A 17483-nucleotide genomic window follows, 5' to 3' on the forward strand; every position below is an offset into this window, starting at 1 on the left:
TGTAAAATTGTTAATTGCCATTGCCAAGATACAGTCACAAAACACATGGTATCTTGCAAAGTAGCTACATTAGTGGAACAGCACATCCAAAAGGTTGAAGTGTCACATTAGACTAATAACTATAAGAATTCTATGATTAACAGTTTTAATGAGAAACTTATTACACAGCAGAGTATTACGTGAAAAGCAGACAAAGATTATTGTATTCTTCTAATGAGTAATCATGAATATGTTAAGAAGACATTACAATTTTTTCAAGCCAAGGAAATTACAGAATGATCTTTCGGAAGTTTTTCTATAGGATCTTGAGGTACGGATCTTTAAACCCCAGTTTCTGCTTAGTAATTTTCAAAAGAAAGAGTGTGTGAACTTAGAACTCAGCCAGAGATTCGTAAAGCAACTTCCATTTTGACATATCTTGTACTATTTAGATACTCCAGGCTACCTAGTGTGTCAAAAAATTAATCATACTAGCACAAAGAACTATGTTTTTCATGGCAATCACTTGATTAATAATTCTGATGAATTTAGTCTCTTCTGTCCAAGACGTTCAGATCCCAAAGAATGCTGTGCATTGGTCATTGGATGTAGTGAACCTTTGTACTAATGTTCTTGTCACAGAATCTATCAAGCTTGTTAGAAAAAATCTCATACAGCACAAAAGATTGTATATTCCTGATGTTATGGAGCTGGTTGATTCACTCACATTGGTTTTATCCCAGAATTATTTTTCTTGTAATGGTGATTTTTATAAACATCCCAATGGATTAGCCAATGCAATGCTGTCTGACTAACACTCTTGCCAGTATATTCATGGATAATATTTGGCATGAAGTATTAAATAACAAATCTGAAATTGTCAGTAAAACTGTATGTTAGAAAAGGTATGTTTATGACACATTGATTCTTTTAAACTGAAGCTTAAATGACACACAGTGTACACCACGTGTTCGGTTACCATCACTCTTGTATTAAATTCACTGTTGAAATAGAAGATAATCGAAGTCTTAACTTTCTTGATCTATGGGTTTCTAAACATGAAGGTAGAGATCAATTTAACACTTTCAAAAAACCTACAACTGTTGATACAGTTATGTATAAAATTCTTCCCACCCTATTATCCATAAACATGCTTTTTTCAATTCAATACTGAATAGAATAGTTACATTGCCTTTGTCAAATGACAACACTGACACTGAACTTGATACATTATAGAATATAGGAATACAGAATGGTTACAACTCATCAGTTCCAGACAGGTTGTATAATAACGAAACTAAAGAAAAGATCACCTGACAAAAAATTACTTCCCTTAAAACAAATAGCAGGGTGGAAACTAAGCATGTGCTGCTTGCATCTCACAGCACTATTTCAGAGAAAATTAAACAATTGTTTAGAAAGAGTAATGTAACAGTCCCTTTTCAGGCTAGTGAGGAAGTTGGCATGAAATTACAACACAGTTTAGAGAAATAATCCATACATGACCAGTCCAGAGTATACAAAATTAAACGCTTGCAGTGTGAAAGACTTTACAAAGGTCAGACTGGAATAAAACACAGAACAACATTTAGATAGGATTCCCATCCAAGTAGTCCATCTGCTCTTGCTGCACATTTAAAAACTCAAACATTTTCTGAGTAATGTAAATGATCAGATGGAAATGTTACACAAATGTAACTAAGCAATAGGCATGAATCTGCTAGAAGAGACTCAAATATTTTTTAATGCGGTCATACAGACAGATATGGTCTTCAACGAGCAGGCTAATTTGAAATATAAGAATTGTTTAAATGATTTTGTTGAAGTTGTAGAAATGCTATGACACTGTTCTTTTCAGCAGCTTTTAGGTACGCCATAATCTTTAGTATATTGCTGATTAGGCCCTCATAGGTAATAAATGGATGTGGTAAGTTACATAAAAAAGTTTTTACTCTGCATCAGTGCTTGGCTACATTGACAAGTCTTTCATCAAGACTGTGTTTAAAAAAATTGTATCATTATGATCTAGTTCTTTTCCAATCAACATATCCATTACAGAGCTATCTGCTCCTCATCACTGTCCTCGAAGTACTCCCCCCACCCCCCACCTCCACAATCTCTACCCGCTCCTCACTCAAACACTTTAAAAAACCCCCACCCTACCCCACCGCCACAACAACAAAGTTTCCTCGTGTCTCAGCTTCCTTACTTCAGCTTGCTTATACTGTAGGTAGTGCATGTTTTAAGATAATTCTACTTGTCATTTTTACCTTTGTTTTTATATTTGTTTACTTTTTGGCCTTTCTGTTATTCAGGTTGGTCCATTACCATGAATGGATTACCCTCTATGCATTTTGTTTATCAATTTATTTATACGTTTTACTCCGATGCTATTATATGAGGGCTATCCACAAAGTACATTACGTTTTGGAATTAAAAATAAATAAAGTATTGGAAAATTTTTTTTGTTATATACAGATGAAAGCCACACTTCAATACTACTTTTCTACATAGTTGCCATTTAAATTAAGGCACTTATCGTAGCGATGGACGAGCTTGGAAATTCCTTCATCGTAAAATTCGGCCGCCTGCGCCTTCAACCACGTGGTTACCTCTTCTTGAAGCTGTGCATCGTCATCAAAACACTGCATAGCCAACCACTTCTTCATTGCTGGGAATAAGCGGAAGTCGCTCGGTGCCAGGTCGGGACTGTATGGCGGATGAGGAAACATCTCCCACTTAAAAGATTCGAGAACTTCACGAGTGGCATTTGCCGTATGGGCCAGGGCGTTGTCGTGAATCAGCAAGATCTTTGAGCCCAACTTTCCCCTGTGCTTGTTTTGTACTGCTCTTCTGAGGTTGTGCAGAGTTTGGCAATACCTTTGAGAGTTTATTGAAGTGCCTCTTTCCAGAAAATCCACGAAAATCGTATTTCTACCGGGTTACTGATTAACCACGTGGTTGAAGACGCAGGCGGCCGAATTTTACGACGAAGGAATTTCCAAGCTCGCCCATCGCTACGATAAGTGCCTTAATTTAAATGGCAACTATGTAGAAAAGTAGTATTTAAGTGGGGTTTTCATCTGTATATAATAAAAAAAAATTTCCAACACATTATTTATTTTTAATTCCAAAACGTTATGTACTTTGTGGATAGCCCTCGTATATGGTTCACATTCATTAGGTATGTTACCCCTTCTGTCCCCACTGGAAAAATGTGATATTTTGGATTATACTACACTCATGTTCAGGATAAAAACCAGAACATCTTGAACATATTCACAGATCCATGTACATTAGTATGTTCTGCAGAAACAATTAGCCTTTGAACCATGTTTACCTGTGGGTCCAAGATCAACATTGGTACCATGGCGCAACACCACCTACTGGTAAAATGTGCCTGCAACTCTTGTTGTCACTATGAACTGAAGGCAATGGATGAGGGAAACTTCAGCAGAAGTGCAGGATACCATAACACCAAATCAGAGTGTTTGGGATAGGGCGCATTATTGGCATGAGAGAATGTGATGCATCCATTCAGTAAATTGCTGCTTGTGTGGGATGAAGCTTTTCTGCAGTGTAATGGGTGAATGCAGAATGGTTCACGGAAGGCTGTAGAACACGACAAGATGGATCAGGTCACACATTCCAGACAACCGCCTGAGGAGATCAACAACTCATCCAAATGGAATTGCAGGACAGATCTGTGTCCTCCTCAGCTATGGCGCAACACTGGAACAGTGTAACACATCGTGCAATACCAGGGGGTGGCAGTCAGTCACCACTTATTATGGCATGGGTTGTGTGTGCATCATCCACAAATATGCAGAAACATGTTAGATGGCAATGGTGTATGGAACGGCATCACTGGGGACAGGAATGGCATCTGATAATGTTTTTGGACGAATCTGGGTTCTGTTCATTTGAAAATGATGGCCACATTTTTGTTCGCTGCTTGCGGGATAGCAGCATCACAATGACTGCATTCACATAAGATATACAGTGCCAACTCATGGTCTTATGGTGTGGAGCACTATTGGGTATAACCACAAACCACATCTGGTGCCTGTCCAGGGAAATGTGACCAGTGTGACCTATGTGAATGACATCCTGTTACCCGTAGCCTAACCTTTCCTGCACAACACCCCAGGTTTCATTTTTCAGCAAGTCAAAGAGCAGCCACATGTTGCTGCACAAACACATGCCTTCCTGATGTTAAAAGAAGTCAGCCTTTTGACCTGGCCAGCCAAATCACCAGACTTCTTGCCAATTGAAAATGTGTAAGAAATGGTGACAAGACAGATACAGCACTGTGACCCAATGCCTACAACCACAGACAAACTTTCGAACCAGGTGAATGCAGCATAGTTGGTTACACCACAGGACGCCATTTGTGTCTTATACTCATCGATGCTATCACGCATGGAAAAGTCATCAGAGACAATAGTGGACCGTGTGCCTACTAGGCTACAGGACACATGCTGAACTGAGGTGACTGAAATGCTGATCATTTGTGCAGAACATACTAATGCATATGCCCTGTGAATATGAACACCCTATCTATAGTCATTCAAAGTGTTCTGTTTTTTTGAACATGAGTGTATTTAACAGGATTACTTTGCGATTATTCAAGTTTGTGTGTTATCATGTATGCATGGTAACTCTGTTTTCTTGATAATTTTTTTTTTTTTTTTGTTATATATTATTCTGATACCATTATATATGGTTCACATTGATAAGTTATATTACCCCTTCATACCCCTCTGGGAAAATATGAGATGTTACGCTTATACTGCTTAAGAGGATTGCTTTATGATGACTGTATGGTTTACTGCAGTAAGGTATTTTTGTCTCAGCTGTGATGGTTTCCCATCATTATCACTGCAGAACACTGTCTATTAGTTATTTAAGAGCATTAACGAGTTGTAATGATTGAAATTTATTTTATATAATTTACAGCCACTTCCCAAAAAAATTCACTACTTCAGATATCCTTTTCCTTGTCATACACTTTACCCCAGTCAGTACAATGTTCATGTACCTAAACCAGATGACCTTAACTTCCGCGTTTTTTTATAACTTTTATAAGCTCATTTTCTGTTTGTCTGCTGTTCCCTAGTAATCTCTCACATTTTGACATTGTGCACTGGTCCCTCTTCAGAAATGCATACCATATAATTCATGTTTGACTGTAAACTAGAGGTCATATCCTACATTATTTTAGCCTCACATATGGACATGAAGTAATGCTTTAATTAGCGGGTCTTGTGTACACTTTCTCCGAGGTACCCCTTTTTAAGGTATTGAATTTTAACATTGTGTACCCTGTATTGTTTAGCCCTGGTTAGTTTCTTCTTATGGTCAAGGTGATGTAGCTTCTCAGTAATATATTAGGAACATTAATCTTTATCATTTGTTCTCGAGTCACCTTCTTGGGACATATACTCGCTGTACTCAGAATTTTGCACTTTTGTTTTAATTATATTTCAAAGACTTTTGTCACAGGTTACTTTTTTTTCACGTTGTCATCACATAATGCCTGTTAAACAGATAGTACATTGTGCTGTCCATATATAAATTGTAAAATTTTTTATGATTGTGATTTTTGTACAAATGTTACTTATGACTGTACTGTAATCACTATAATTATTGTTGTCTGTTATCATAAAATTATTTGTGTGTGTCATGATTTATATCATTTGCAGTGTTATATTCGATGCTACATGCATGCTGGCTACTCATGGGAGGTCCCAACTACATATGCCTTGTTTGATGTTTTGTGTGTGCCTGATGAAGGTTGCTGATGTGGAAGAATAACTCTTTTGTATTACTATTCATGAATTTGACAGATCGTGTGATTTTATGGTTCAACACGATTGATGTGCGACTTGCATGAGCCAATTTTAAATAAAGAGGATGGCGAACATTTCACCAATTTTATAATGCCATTTGACATAGAGAACAAATCCCCACATATGTTGAGGGTCGTCATCTTGTTGACGCAAATAAAACTGACCTAATTCCAATATATTTGACTGAAAGTCACACTCGACAACTTGGTTGATGACATTGCCAACGGATCAGAGGAAGAAACTGTCTGTTGATGGGTAATGTATTACACTTACTCTTGCAAATATTATTTATTTATTTAGTTACTTACTTACTTACTTACAAGAAGTTCACCACCGCTGGTTTGCCCATTTGACTCTTGTTCGCTACTTGTGAAAGCTTGTTCTTGCCCTGACATATGATAAATCCTTCTACTTTGGCTGTTTCATCAGCTGGATGATTTCCCTGTAGCCCAATGAGTCCTGGTACTCAGTAGAGTGTTCTCTCTCCACCTTGGTTTCATATCTGCTTAATGGCATTTTAAGTGTTCTAAATCTATAATTCGGTCTGCTAGTCTTTCCCATGCAGCTGGTCAGAGTGGAATTTTTACACTAAGATCCTAGCTTCGCTTCAATAGAAAAATAATTATTGCCTCCAGCCAAATGATAGGATATTGCTCATGAGATGATTTTATTGAAATAATCAATAGTGCATCTAAAGCAGTTCCATTTCAGAGTAACTATACAGATTACAGATTTCAGATTTCAAGTAAGAGTCACTCGAAAATTTTGAATGTAAAGTGATTCTCTATCCTACTTTATAGCAAAAACTACATTCTGCAACATTATTACATATCAGTAAGATTTACAATAACTTCAGGACATGAATGAGTTAGAGAACAGTCTCTCTTGAGTATTTATGTATTTGTAAACCCCCCCCCCCCCCCCCCCCACACACACACACACAAAATGAGAACTCTTTTATCTGATTTTTGTGGAAATTTCTGTCACCTTTATGAACTGGACAGCTGAAACAAGATTCCAACTGTGCGTTTATGTTCTGCTTTAGTACGCAATGGGCAGTCACTGAAGCAGGTGCAGTGCTTGTGGTAATAGTGAACTTGCAGCACTTATTCATGACCAGCTCAGGAGCACTGATTTTACCCAACTCTAAGCTATTGATGGCTGGCTGAACTTCCTAAAACATAAGCCTACTACCACTATCCAAGGGCACGTGCAGCTTATGAACTCTTTGGTCACTAAAACATTACCCCACACGTAAAGATGAACTTCCTTCGCAATAACTACTAACAGCCATATTCATTAGAACAGTTCATTCTAGATAAAGAATTTGTGAGAGTTAGGCCCACAGATTGGAACTATCAGCTCTGGGTATTAAGAAGAACTGGAAAAGGAAGCAAGATCAGTTTTTAAAGACCCATCAAAAGCAAGTCAGGGGTATCTCCAGGGGAAATCTTGTGCAACTCTGACAGTAATTGGAGACAAAAGGATGAGGACTTTGAGATCTACCCTAAATATTTAGTCAGATGAGACCAGAGATGAATGTCTGCCTCATACTCCACCACTTAAGTATCTGGCAAGTGTAGCTACATCTAACTACCCTTCCCAAATTTGTTAGCTGTAGGTAGATGGAAGGAAGGGCAGAAAGATTGAAATTTAACATCCTGCTGACAACGGTCATTATAAATGGCTGTAGTGGGTAGAAATTAGTCTCTCATGTAGATACACGATTTTTACAATTGAAATTGCCTAAGTTGTCAACCTTGCAGTTTCCCATCTGTGCAAATTTTGGTACATACCCACTGTTGAACAGAGCAGCCCCTACCTTGTATTGTTCACCTAAAGTAACATTACTCTGCACAAGCTCCCACATTTTCTCATTCAGACAGAAACTGAGGTAATGAGAATACCGGCATGAAGAATATTTGACGAGGAAAATAGTTCCAGGCCCCCAACACCCTTTTCCCCACTTCTTTATTAGTACTACGCAATGTTTTTATGAATATTTTCCTCAGCTGTAAGGCAAATGCCAGAATCAAACATATTATACACATTTTCCCCAATGATGTTTTCTCTGGTACAATAAAAAAAGAAGGTTACACAGTTTTACCTGCTCGCATACGTCTTACACTACTCACAGTGTATATGTGGACAAGGAAAACAAGAGCACCCGGATTTTTCCAAGATTTCCCAGTTAAAAATACATTTTCTCCCGGATGAAAATAAACTTTTTCCATGTTTAAGTGTCAGTAAACTTTCTATCGGAACTGCAAAAGTTATCAATCCATTGGATGGCTATGGTTTTATACACCGGCGTAGAATTTCTCGGCACTTTAGAAAATGAAATTCAAAGGGAAAAATTAAACACATTTTGGAAAGATCTTTGATGTGCAGCAACATGTACGTTGTATATTTTTGTATAATGAAAGTATAAATGTGAATTCCACCAAACACCAATTGTTGCTTTCTGAAGCATTGAAATCGAGATTGCGATGTGCTTTTGAAAGCCAGTCACAGCTCGTGTCACGTGATCTCGCCTTATGATGACAGTAGATATTCGGAGTATACGACACGTGATGTAGTCAGCCAATAGCTGGTAAGTAGCACACAAATAGGAAAAGTTAATGGTTTAAATTTATATACATAGTGTTGCTACAAGAAAAGCATAGCTTTCACATATAATTTGGTCTCGAAGATTTGTGGGGACGTAGAACCACTGGCTCACCCCCCAATAACATCGCTACCCTACCACAGCAAGAACAACTGCATCTTTGCCAGATCAGTTCTGTGTAGTAAACGCTATCTCCTACACATATTGTGTATACGCTGCGGGAATAAAAGTAGTCATAGTAAGTGACGGGAGTACAAGTGATTATTTATTGTTGTAATTACCACGCTAGCTCCGCCAGCTGCAAGAGAAGCTAAGCTTGCACATATAATGTTGATCTTTTTTTTTGCACGTGTCACACTTTAATATACATCACACAAATGTGCCAGTAAAATGTTCTGCACTCGAAATTCTTCTAAATGGCTCGTCCTCAAAGAGTTAGTTTTTAAATAAGAGTCAAATGCTCTGCGATTTAAGAAATTCATCGTACATTCTCACACATAGTTCATCTTGCGTAAAAGGAAATTTACTTTGGAAGTAAAGCCTAGTTTACATGACGAGACTAGGTTGCAGGCAACTGCGCTACTAGCCACCGCGCGTTTGCCCAATTCGTTGGTGAAACTAAACACTTTCAGCGTGTTCAAACTGTGGTGATTCTAGTTGCATGAGTTTTGAGGTTACACGTGTTCATAGAGTGAGGACAAACAGAAATATGAAGTTAGGAACAGAGAATAATGTTTGCTTTTCGGATATCTATGCTCTTTATATGTATTTATGAGATTTAAGTGATGCTGATTACAAAAATACAAGCAACATATTGCTGCTCCTGACACCGTCATGTCCGATCAGAACATAGATAGTTTCACAATATCTTAGCTGCAGGGCAGAATTTTTTGAATTAGGAGCACATATACAACTGAATTAAGAAAAATACAACTAAGTACAATTCTGCCTGTGGAAATGCTCTCGTCTACAAGACTAAAATCCCATCATTCCAGTTGGCCGACTCTTTTTTAAGGAATATTGTTGACAGGAGGGAAGGCTACACAAATCAAGAAGCTGCATTCTTTATTCAATACCCATGTATTTAAAATGTCGCAGCAGTGCTCCCCATTCACATATGTTTGAATTTAGAAGTATTGCCACTACAGATCTATCTTCAAGACAGTAATTTCCAAACCATTCTCTTCTTAATGCGGTCTGCTTCGAATAATTATTGCTGTTAATGTTAATAATTATTACTGTTATGTTAATAATTATTAGTGTTAATGATAAAGCATCAGTACCAACTAAAACTGCATCTTCTAGCATGCCGAGTATTCTCGATTGTAATGCATGCAATGTGATACATAATTTCGGTTCTGGCGACTGCGCTTCATGCATTACAGTATCTTTCCCTTATCGCAAAATTAACTCTATTTAGAAGAAATGTGAACAGTTCCGGTGACATTCTAAGATAACTGAAAGAACTTCTTGGGTCTTCCATTATAAATTATTCCAGCAAGGTTGATGTCTTTTCTTCATCCAGTCACGAATCTAAACACGTTTCTCATTTTTTCTTACGTGGCGATTCTGCGCAACAAGCTTTAGCTCCATCACAACTCATGTGATTTGCAGCTGCAAAACTTTCATTTCAAACACGACTCATGGACCCCCAAAACGGAGAAACTTAACTGTACACTGGAGTCGCCGTGTCTACAGTCAAATATGAAACCATTTTAGTGCAACTTATTCCACGCAACGAGTGGCTCAACCCAATGTCGTCATGTAAACTATGCTTAATGCTTTTCAAACAACCATTCACAATATTTTCCCGTGACTTGTTAGAAATAGGTTTGTTTCAGCAGTTGCCAGACAGCGCCAGATAACAGGCGTCACCACGCTTGTGCAGCTACAATGACATAAGAAGCCCGTATGTCAGTATGTGTACTACATTAAAGGATCTTACATTACGTCATAAAAGAAATAAGACATCAGAGGATACTCCAAGAGCACCGGAATTTCATGAAGCATACTAAAATGCATAATTAGGTTTATAGTGCACATTCGTGTGTCTAGATTCCCAATGAAGTAGGCCACAACCTGATATTATGCTTTTCAGTGTGGTTTTCAGGATGTAAATTTTCTTGTAGTACCAGTAATGTATTATCGCATGTTTGGTTCTTTATTACGGGATAATGCCATACATGCTAGAAAATGAAAATGTGCACTTGAAATGCAGCGAACAGTTGAAACTAATGAATAGCATGGAATTAAACACTTCGTTTCAAATAAATTTACTGCCTCAATGGAAAAGATTAATATAAGCCAAATTTCTTTAGCAAACCAACAAAAATAGCTTCATCGTTCTGTACAGTGATTAATGCTTGACTGTCACAAAGGCAGAAATAAAATAAGATTCGAAACTAATAACATTTTAGACCTCCATAGTTATGTAAATATATTTTAATTCTCTTGATGGCTAGTAAATGAAGAGGAAACAGCAAAATCACTAAACGTAAACACGGGTGACGTGGAGACTACCCACCTCCCCACTACAACACAGACTGCTCAGCACACCTGCCTCAGATCTACGATATTTCCAACCCCCCCCCCCCCCCCCCCAATGTTTGAGATAGGATGCCAAAAATTTAAAAAATTGACTTAAAAAAATATTCATTTTGTAGGGCACATCTTTCTGAACAGTCTGATACATAAAACACACATGTAGTGGCATTCTTCTATCGCACGTCACTGTATTTCGTTCTGTGGAACTCAAATGTGTATATTTTGTAATGGATGTCATCAAACAATATTCACAACAGTGGAAATTAAAATGTGCTGTGGTGCCTCTCACGGTCCCAGTCGGCCAGTTTGACATTCTGCCACTCTTTTTTAAAAAGCTTGCAATTTATACTGGATGGGGTTATTTGTAACCGGAAGAACAAGAACTCTTTAGAAAATTTGCACTCTTTATTGCATATTAGCAAATAACTTGCTGTTTTGTGAGACATAAAAGGAAATATAGGATACATAAAACCGTAAAGACAAGAGACAAGCAAGACAGTACACATTTCTTCCATCCTTAGGTCCTAGTATTTTTTTCTCTCTAATCTTGCTACAGCTTTACATGGCGTGCTTTCGTTTCTGCAAAAGAATCTATTACCTCATCAAAGTTCATCAAATGTTATGCTACATGAGAAATCGAAATGTCATTGTCTAATACTGAAAAAGCTGTTAATACAATTAGTACCCATGAATGGTGTGATTTTTCTATCTGATTACATCTATTTTGTCACTGCCTGCTAGATGAAACGAAACAGGCCTGTCTAATATTGCAGGATTTGCAACACACGTCAAATAAACAAGACTGTTCAGACAGAAATGGTCATTTTTATAGCACGACAGAATATAATTCACGAAGTACCAATATCAAATGCCTATTAGGCCTTCTAAAAGCAAAAAGCTTTATGTTAGAAAATAGTTCCACATTTCATTCATACGCTTCAGCTTCTCAAGCATGAGATCGAAAAGCAATAGTACGAAGATTTTGTATACATTTGGAATCGTCATATACTTCCATAATCTGTGTGGTGTCCCCGTTTCTTCTCCTCCTCCTCCGTTCTAACAAACAATCTAATCATCACTAATTCTGTAACTATTACTGCCAGTGTAAAGTCTCATTCTCTGGTTAACTTCACTAACTCTGCCACAATCAGCAGTTTAGGTATCCCACATTTATTCTGTGGTTAGGCGTTATTACGTGTTCGTACAACGCGTTCCCTGCGCTACTCCCAGAATTGAACTTAAGCGGCTGCTAGCCGGGGACTGTAAACCTGGCCCTTACTAGTGTAGCAATCTGGTGGTGGTGGTGGCTAGCGTTTAACGTCCCGTCGACAACGAGGTCATTAGAGACGGAGCACAAGCTCGGGTTAGGGAAGGATTGGGAAGGAAATCGGCCGTGCCCTTTCAAAGGAACCATCCCGGCATTTGCCTGAAACGATTTAGGGAAATCACGGAAAACCTAAATCATGATGCCCGGAGACGGGATTGAACCGTCATCCTCCCGAATGCGAGTCCAGTGTGCTAAACACTGCGCCACCTCGCTCGGTGTGTAGCAATCTGGCCAAAACTTTTCTGTCAAAATTTCATTTTCTTGGATACACCCGGAAAGTAATTTTTCATATCTGTTATTCCTGTTTGTCATTTATTTTCACTCTTGTAGTCTGAATCTACGGATTTCGATAGTAGTTCCAACAAAGCTGATCATTCGCAAATGTAGCTATTGGTATTCACTCGTGCAGCTTTATTCTGCTCAGCTCGTATAGCCCCATCCCCTTTTGTCTGCAGGAAAGTTTATTTCTAGATGTGACCGGGATTCCTCTGGCTGAGACATCACATACACTACGCACGAATTGAAAAATCAACTTATGATTCATTCAGAAATCAACTTAGAATGTGTTAAAAATGTTAAAAAATGAACTGGGATGCGTTTCAAAATCATATGAATAATCGATAGACCAAAGTGCGTTGGACGCTAGGCGCTTTGTGAAACAAGGCTTTTTTCTCAAGAATATGAATTTGGCACCCTCGGCCCCTGAAACTGCCGCTGAGGGCCGACATCAATGGTTTACCCCCTCTCGCTCCACCTGCTCGCTCCTAGATCCAGGCCTGTTGTGCATGCATGAAGCTGGCAGCTTGGGCGCCCCAGCAAAATTTTTCCAGGTAGCATCTCGCCGTTTGCTGCTACTGTTTATACACCTAACAGTCACACTTCTGTAGCCAGATGCAGGAGAAGGTACTACTCATACACGACTCAACTGCACATGAGCCCGCTCGCAACTGCTCGAATGAATCTAATGTTAACAGTTATGATGTCACGGTTATCTGAGGCAATTTGTTGTTATGAAGCATTGCATAACCTTCCTAAAGCCTTTGAGAAATTTTGCTATTGGCAGATGCTTGTATGAGCACTGTGTTTTGTTGTTGTACGTAGTGCATTTCCTTTGCAACTGATGTTTTATTTTTGTGTTTTTCTCTCGTTCACGTGTTATTGCTGCAGTATTATTCTGCAGTAGCGAGATACAGTAATATCCTTTGTTAGAGCATTTGTTCTTACCAGCCAACATTACAAAAATTTAACTGAAAACTAAAACAAAGAAGAATTCCCGGAATTCTAAAAAATTCCTAAGTTTTTTCCAGTTTTCTCTCGGATGAAAAAATTCCCGGGTTTCCCTGGATCTCCCAATTGTCCCTGGTCGTATACACCCTGCTACTGTAGTGTAATACGAGAATGACAAAGTATACCAATAAAATGATTTTAGTGTCCAGATGTGAGAATTACTCCACATATAGGTTTATTGTGGCAGAGAGTAAAACAGTAAAACCTCATTAAAATGTTTCCATATAAAGTGCTTTCCCATGTAAAACTAAAACCAACCCTAGTCCCACAAAACCTTTCACAACAGCCTACATAAAGTGTCTCCAATTTATAGGGCTCCACTCCCATCTAAGATACACTATCCCTTTGTCAGCAGTGTGTTTTCGTGAAGCTCCAGAATGTCCCTTATCTTCCTGTGAGGGGGGAGGGGGGAGGGAGGAGGAGGAGGAGGAGATTAGTGTTTATTGTCCCATCAACATCAAGGTCATTAGAGACAGAGCACAAGCTCCGATTAGGGATGGATGGAGAAGGAAAGCAGCCATGCCATTTCAAATGAACTATCCCGGCATTTGCCTTAAGTGATTTATGGGGGTTGGGTTCTTTGGGGGAGGAGACCAGACAGCGAGGTCATCAGTCTCATCGGATTAGGGAAGGATGGGGAAGGAAGTCAGCCGTGCCCTTTCAAAGGAAACATCCCGGCATTTGCCTGGAGCAATTTATGGAAACCACGGAAAACCTAAATCAGGATGGCCGGACATGGGACTGAACCATCGTCCTCCCGAATGTGAGTCCAGTGTGCTAACCACTGCACTACTCCATTTGTTGGTGATGGGGGGCTACATCAGGTAACACAAGGGAAAAGGTGGGATGCTATTAACTGGACATGGGAAATCTCCCTCCTAGCCATATTCCAGACTTTCAGCTGTCAACCACATTCCACTTTTCCTTATGTGAGTAATCCACATACAAAAATAATTCATTATGACCAAATAAATTACTGAATTACATATTCAAATGACACTGACATTAAAATTTTGCCTGCGTACAATTACTTCTCCCCTCTGTTCTCTCAATATATCACACCCACATATAATGAAATGCTTCTAAAGTTTCCAGCTGGGTGGCAATGCTGAGATACCACAACCATTTTGAGAATTGTTGTAGTCATCACACTGGCTGCAAACCTGAGAGCTTTTCATCAGTAACACACCCGGATAGTCTTTATTCATACATACTGACATATTACTTTCACTTCCTCTCTATATTTTCTACATCTTCCTCTTCCTTCCCCAAGAAGGCCAAGAAGGCAACTCTGGTTACCAAAACATAAGATTTGTCATTTACTTAAGGAGCCCAATTATAATTTTTGTTTTTGGTGGAAAGACCTACTGTTCCACATTAAATGCACATTCAAAAATAAATAAGTAAATAAAAGAACCACATGAACTCTATACAAACAGCAATTACATTTGATTATTTATGTAACACCACAGGATTTTCATACAAGATGGCCAAGGAGGAATGGTCAATCTTCAGGGATATGACAGGAATGAGCATTTGAAGCAAAAAACCTTCATATGGACATATCCCCTATTCTGAATGGTTTCTGAGATATGGCACATTTCATGTACATTGCCAGTAGTTTTCTGTATTATTCAGTACATTGTCAGGTTTACACATGTACAACAGATAGCAAACATTACAAAACATATTTTTCAAAGCATCAATTGAAAAACATGCATTTTTAACACAGTCAACTGTAATCACTACTAAACATCAGATTACAGCTGTTGTACAGTTCACAATAAACGATAAAACAACCCAATGTCAACTCTGATGCATTTGTGCACTCTTAGGAGAACATGTTGTGTTGTTTGTCTCAGTACCTCTATGTGTTTCCTAATGAGGACAGCAGCATCCACAATGCAACCAAGCAGTTCATCTCATGTATTCACTTTTAGTTTGTACACCTCAGACTTCATCCAATCCCATAAACAGATCTAATTGTGTAAGGTCTGGCAATCTTGGTGGACAATTAATTGTACTACAATGACCAATCCAGCACTAGGATAAGTGCAGAGGGGCTATGTCAATGCTGGAAGTACATTGCAGTCAACGTGGCCAAAGGAACATCCTCGAAGTGTTCAGCAAACGAATTTTCCAAAATAATTCTCTCTCCACATTTGCTTGTCTAAAATGACTGGACCTGTCAAGGAGTTACTGATCATGCTGAACCAAAACGCTGATTGAAAAACTGTCTTGGAAATTGGTATCCACTGTAGCATGTGGATTTTCCAGCAATCATCGATGATTATTACATACATTGTTGATTCCATTCCACGTAAATGTGGCATCATCAGTGAATAGTATTAATGGAAGCAAATGATAGCTGTCATTTAATCAGACAAAAAAAATTCCAGCTGTGCAGCATTGTTACCGATGTGAAGATAGTGGACACACTGTATGTGAATTGTGTCCAAGTTTTCCGCATGTAATATCACCATCACATGTCTGTGGGACATTTATACATGCAGAAAGTCACCCTGTGCTGGTAACAGGACTATGCTGCACCATTCCAACAATATGTTACCGTTCATGCACTGGCTGTTCAACAATATGTTCAGAACAAAAATGAGAACATGCAAAAATACCTGCTTCATGCGATGTGCTGAAAACTCTGATAAATACCAGACAATCAGGAATTTGATGTGCCCGAAAGTGCCAACAGTATTGTTTGACAGCAGAATCTGTAAACATACGCCATATCTGCATATTCTTCATTAGCGTATACATATGGCATTTTAGCTAGTGTGTGTACAAACACAGTTGACCAATGCTTCTCTCTGATATACTCTCAATCCCTCACACTACTTCACTCAAAACACCCCATAGACAACTGCGCATTCAGTGAACTAGTTTATTGGCAAAAACACATCCCGAGCAAAGATGTTGCAAACAACAAGGTAGGTTGGGCTAGAATAAAACATCAAAGAGTTTGGGTGGGTAAGACAAACACTTAAGAGCCACCAGCCCATGAACAAACGTACATTAACTATGTTCTCTCTCAGAAACCATTCGGAATAGATCATATGTCTTCTTCATATGAACATTCCTGTCATATCCCTCAATACTGACCATTCCTCGTGGGACAACCTGTACAAGAAAATTATATAAAGTTTTAAAAATTCTAATTTATTCTTTGCTATGTCATGTTATGAAATTTTCCATCAACAGTCCATCAAAATTGTTAAAAATGAATTTTTATCATACCTAATGACCCAGGGAGCTTCAAACCCATTTTATGCCATTGGGTAGCTTCTGCAGCTAGTTTTCGTATGTAACTTTCATCAACACACAGAAGCACATTTTCTGGCTTAATATCTGTGTGTATTATTTTGCACTTGACATGCAAATAATCTAGGCCTTCTAAAACCTATAAATGAGACAGTAATATCTGAATTACTTACTAGCAAGAAATAGACACAAAATTAGTTGCCATGGTTTTTAAATGAATATGAAGTTTATTAAAAAACATCAGTTTTCTAACACATTTATAGAAAAAATTAGAAAAAAAAAACATTTAATGTTTTTAGTTATTACACACACACACACACACACACATATACAATATTTATCATCACATACACAAAATGCAAAACATTAAACTTGTTATAAGAATTTTTTTTAATTTTAATAGCTTATGTAATGTTAATATACCACAATTCTGTTAAAAGTGTATTGTGTAAATGAAAACTATCAATTAAAATATAGAAAGCAAATTTGCTAAAGATCAGGGGATGTATTACAAATGCCTCTGACCAAGAAGAACCATTGTGCTCTTTTGCATTAACATTGGTAAACCACAGAAAGCCAGAATCATGATGTTTGTACATTGTACATAGTATAA

The 17483-nt window shown here is 38.2% G+C and overlaps 1 protein-coding gene across 3 annotated transcripts in view; it reads right to left on the reverse strand.

The window, feature by feature from the left end:
* The window catches only part of LOC124556793 (SRSF protein kinase 3), a 383958-nt gene that overhangs the window by 125537 nt on the left and 240938 nt on the right, over positions 1-17483 (reverse strand). For all 3 annotated transcript variants that reach the window (XM_047130805.1, XM_047130806.1, XM_047130804.1), the window contains one exon: positions 16847-17009. In XM_047130805.1, coding sequence (XP_046986761.1) covers positions 16847-17009 — 163 coding nt within the window. The remainder of the gene's footprint in view (positions 1-16846; positions 17010-17483) is intronic.

This window comes from Schistocerca americana, chromosome X (assembly GCF_021461395.2).
Source record: "Schistocerca americana isolate TAMUIC-IGC-003095 chromosome X, iqSchAmer2.1, whole genome shotgun sequence".
In the NCBI taxonomy this organism is placed as follows: domain Eukaryota; kingdom Metazoa; phylum Arthropoda; class Insecta; order Orthoptera; family Acrididae; genus Schistocerca; species Schistocerca americana.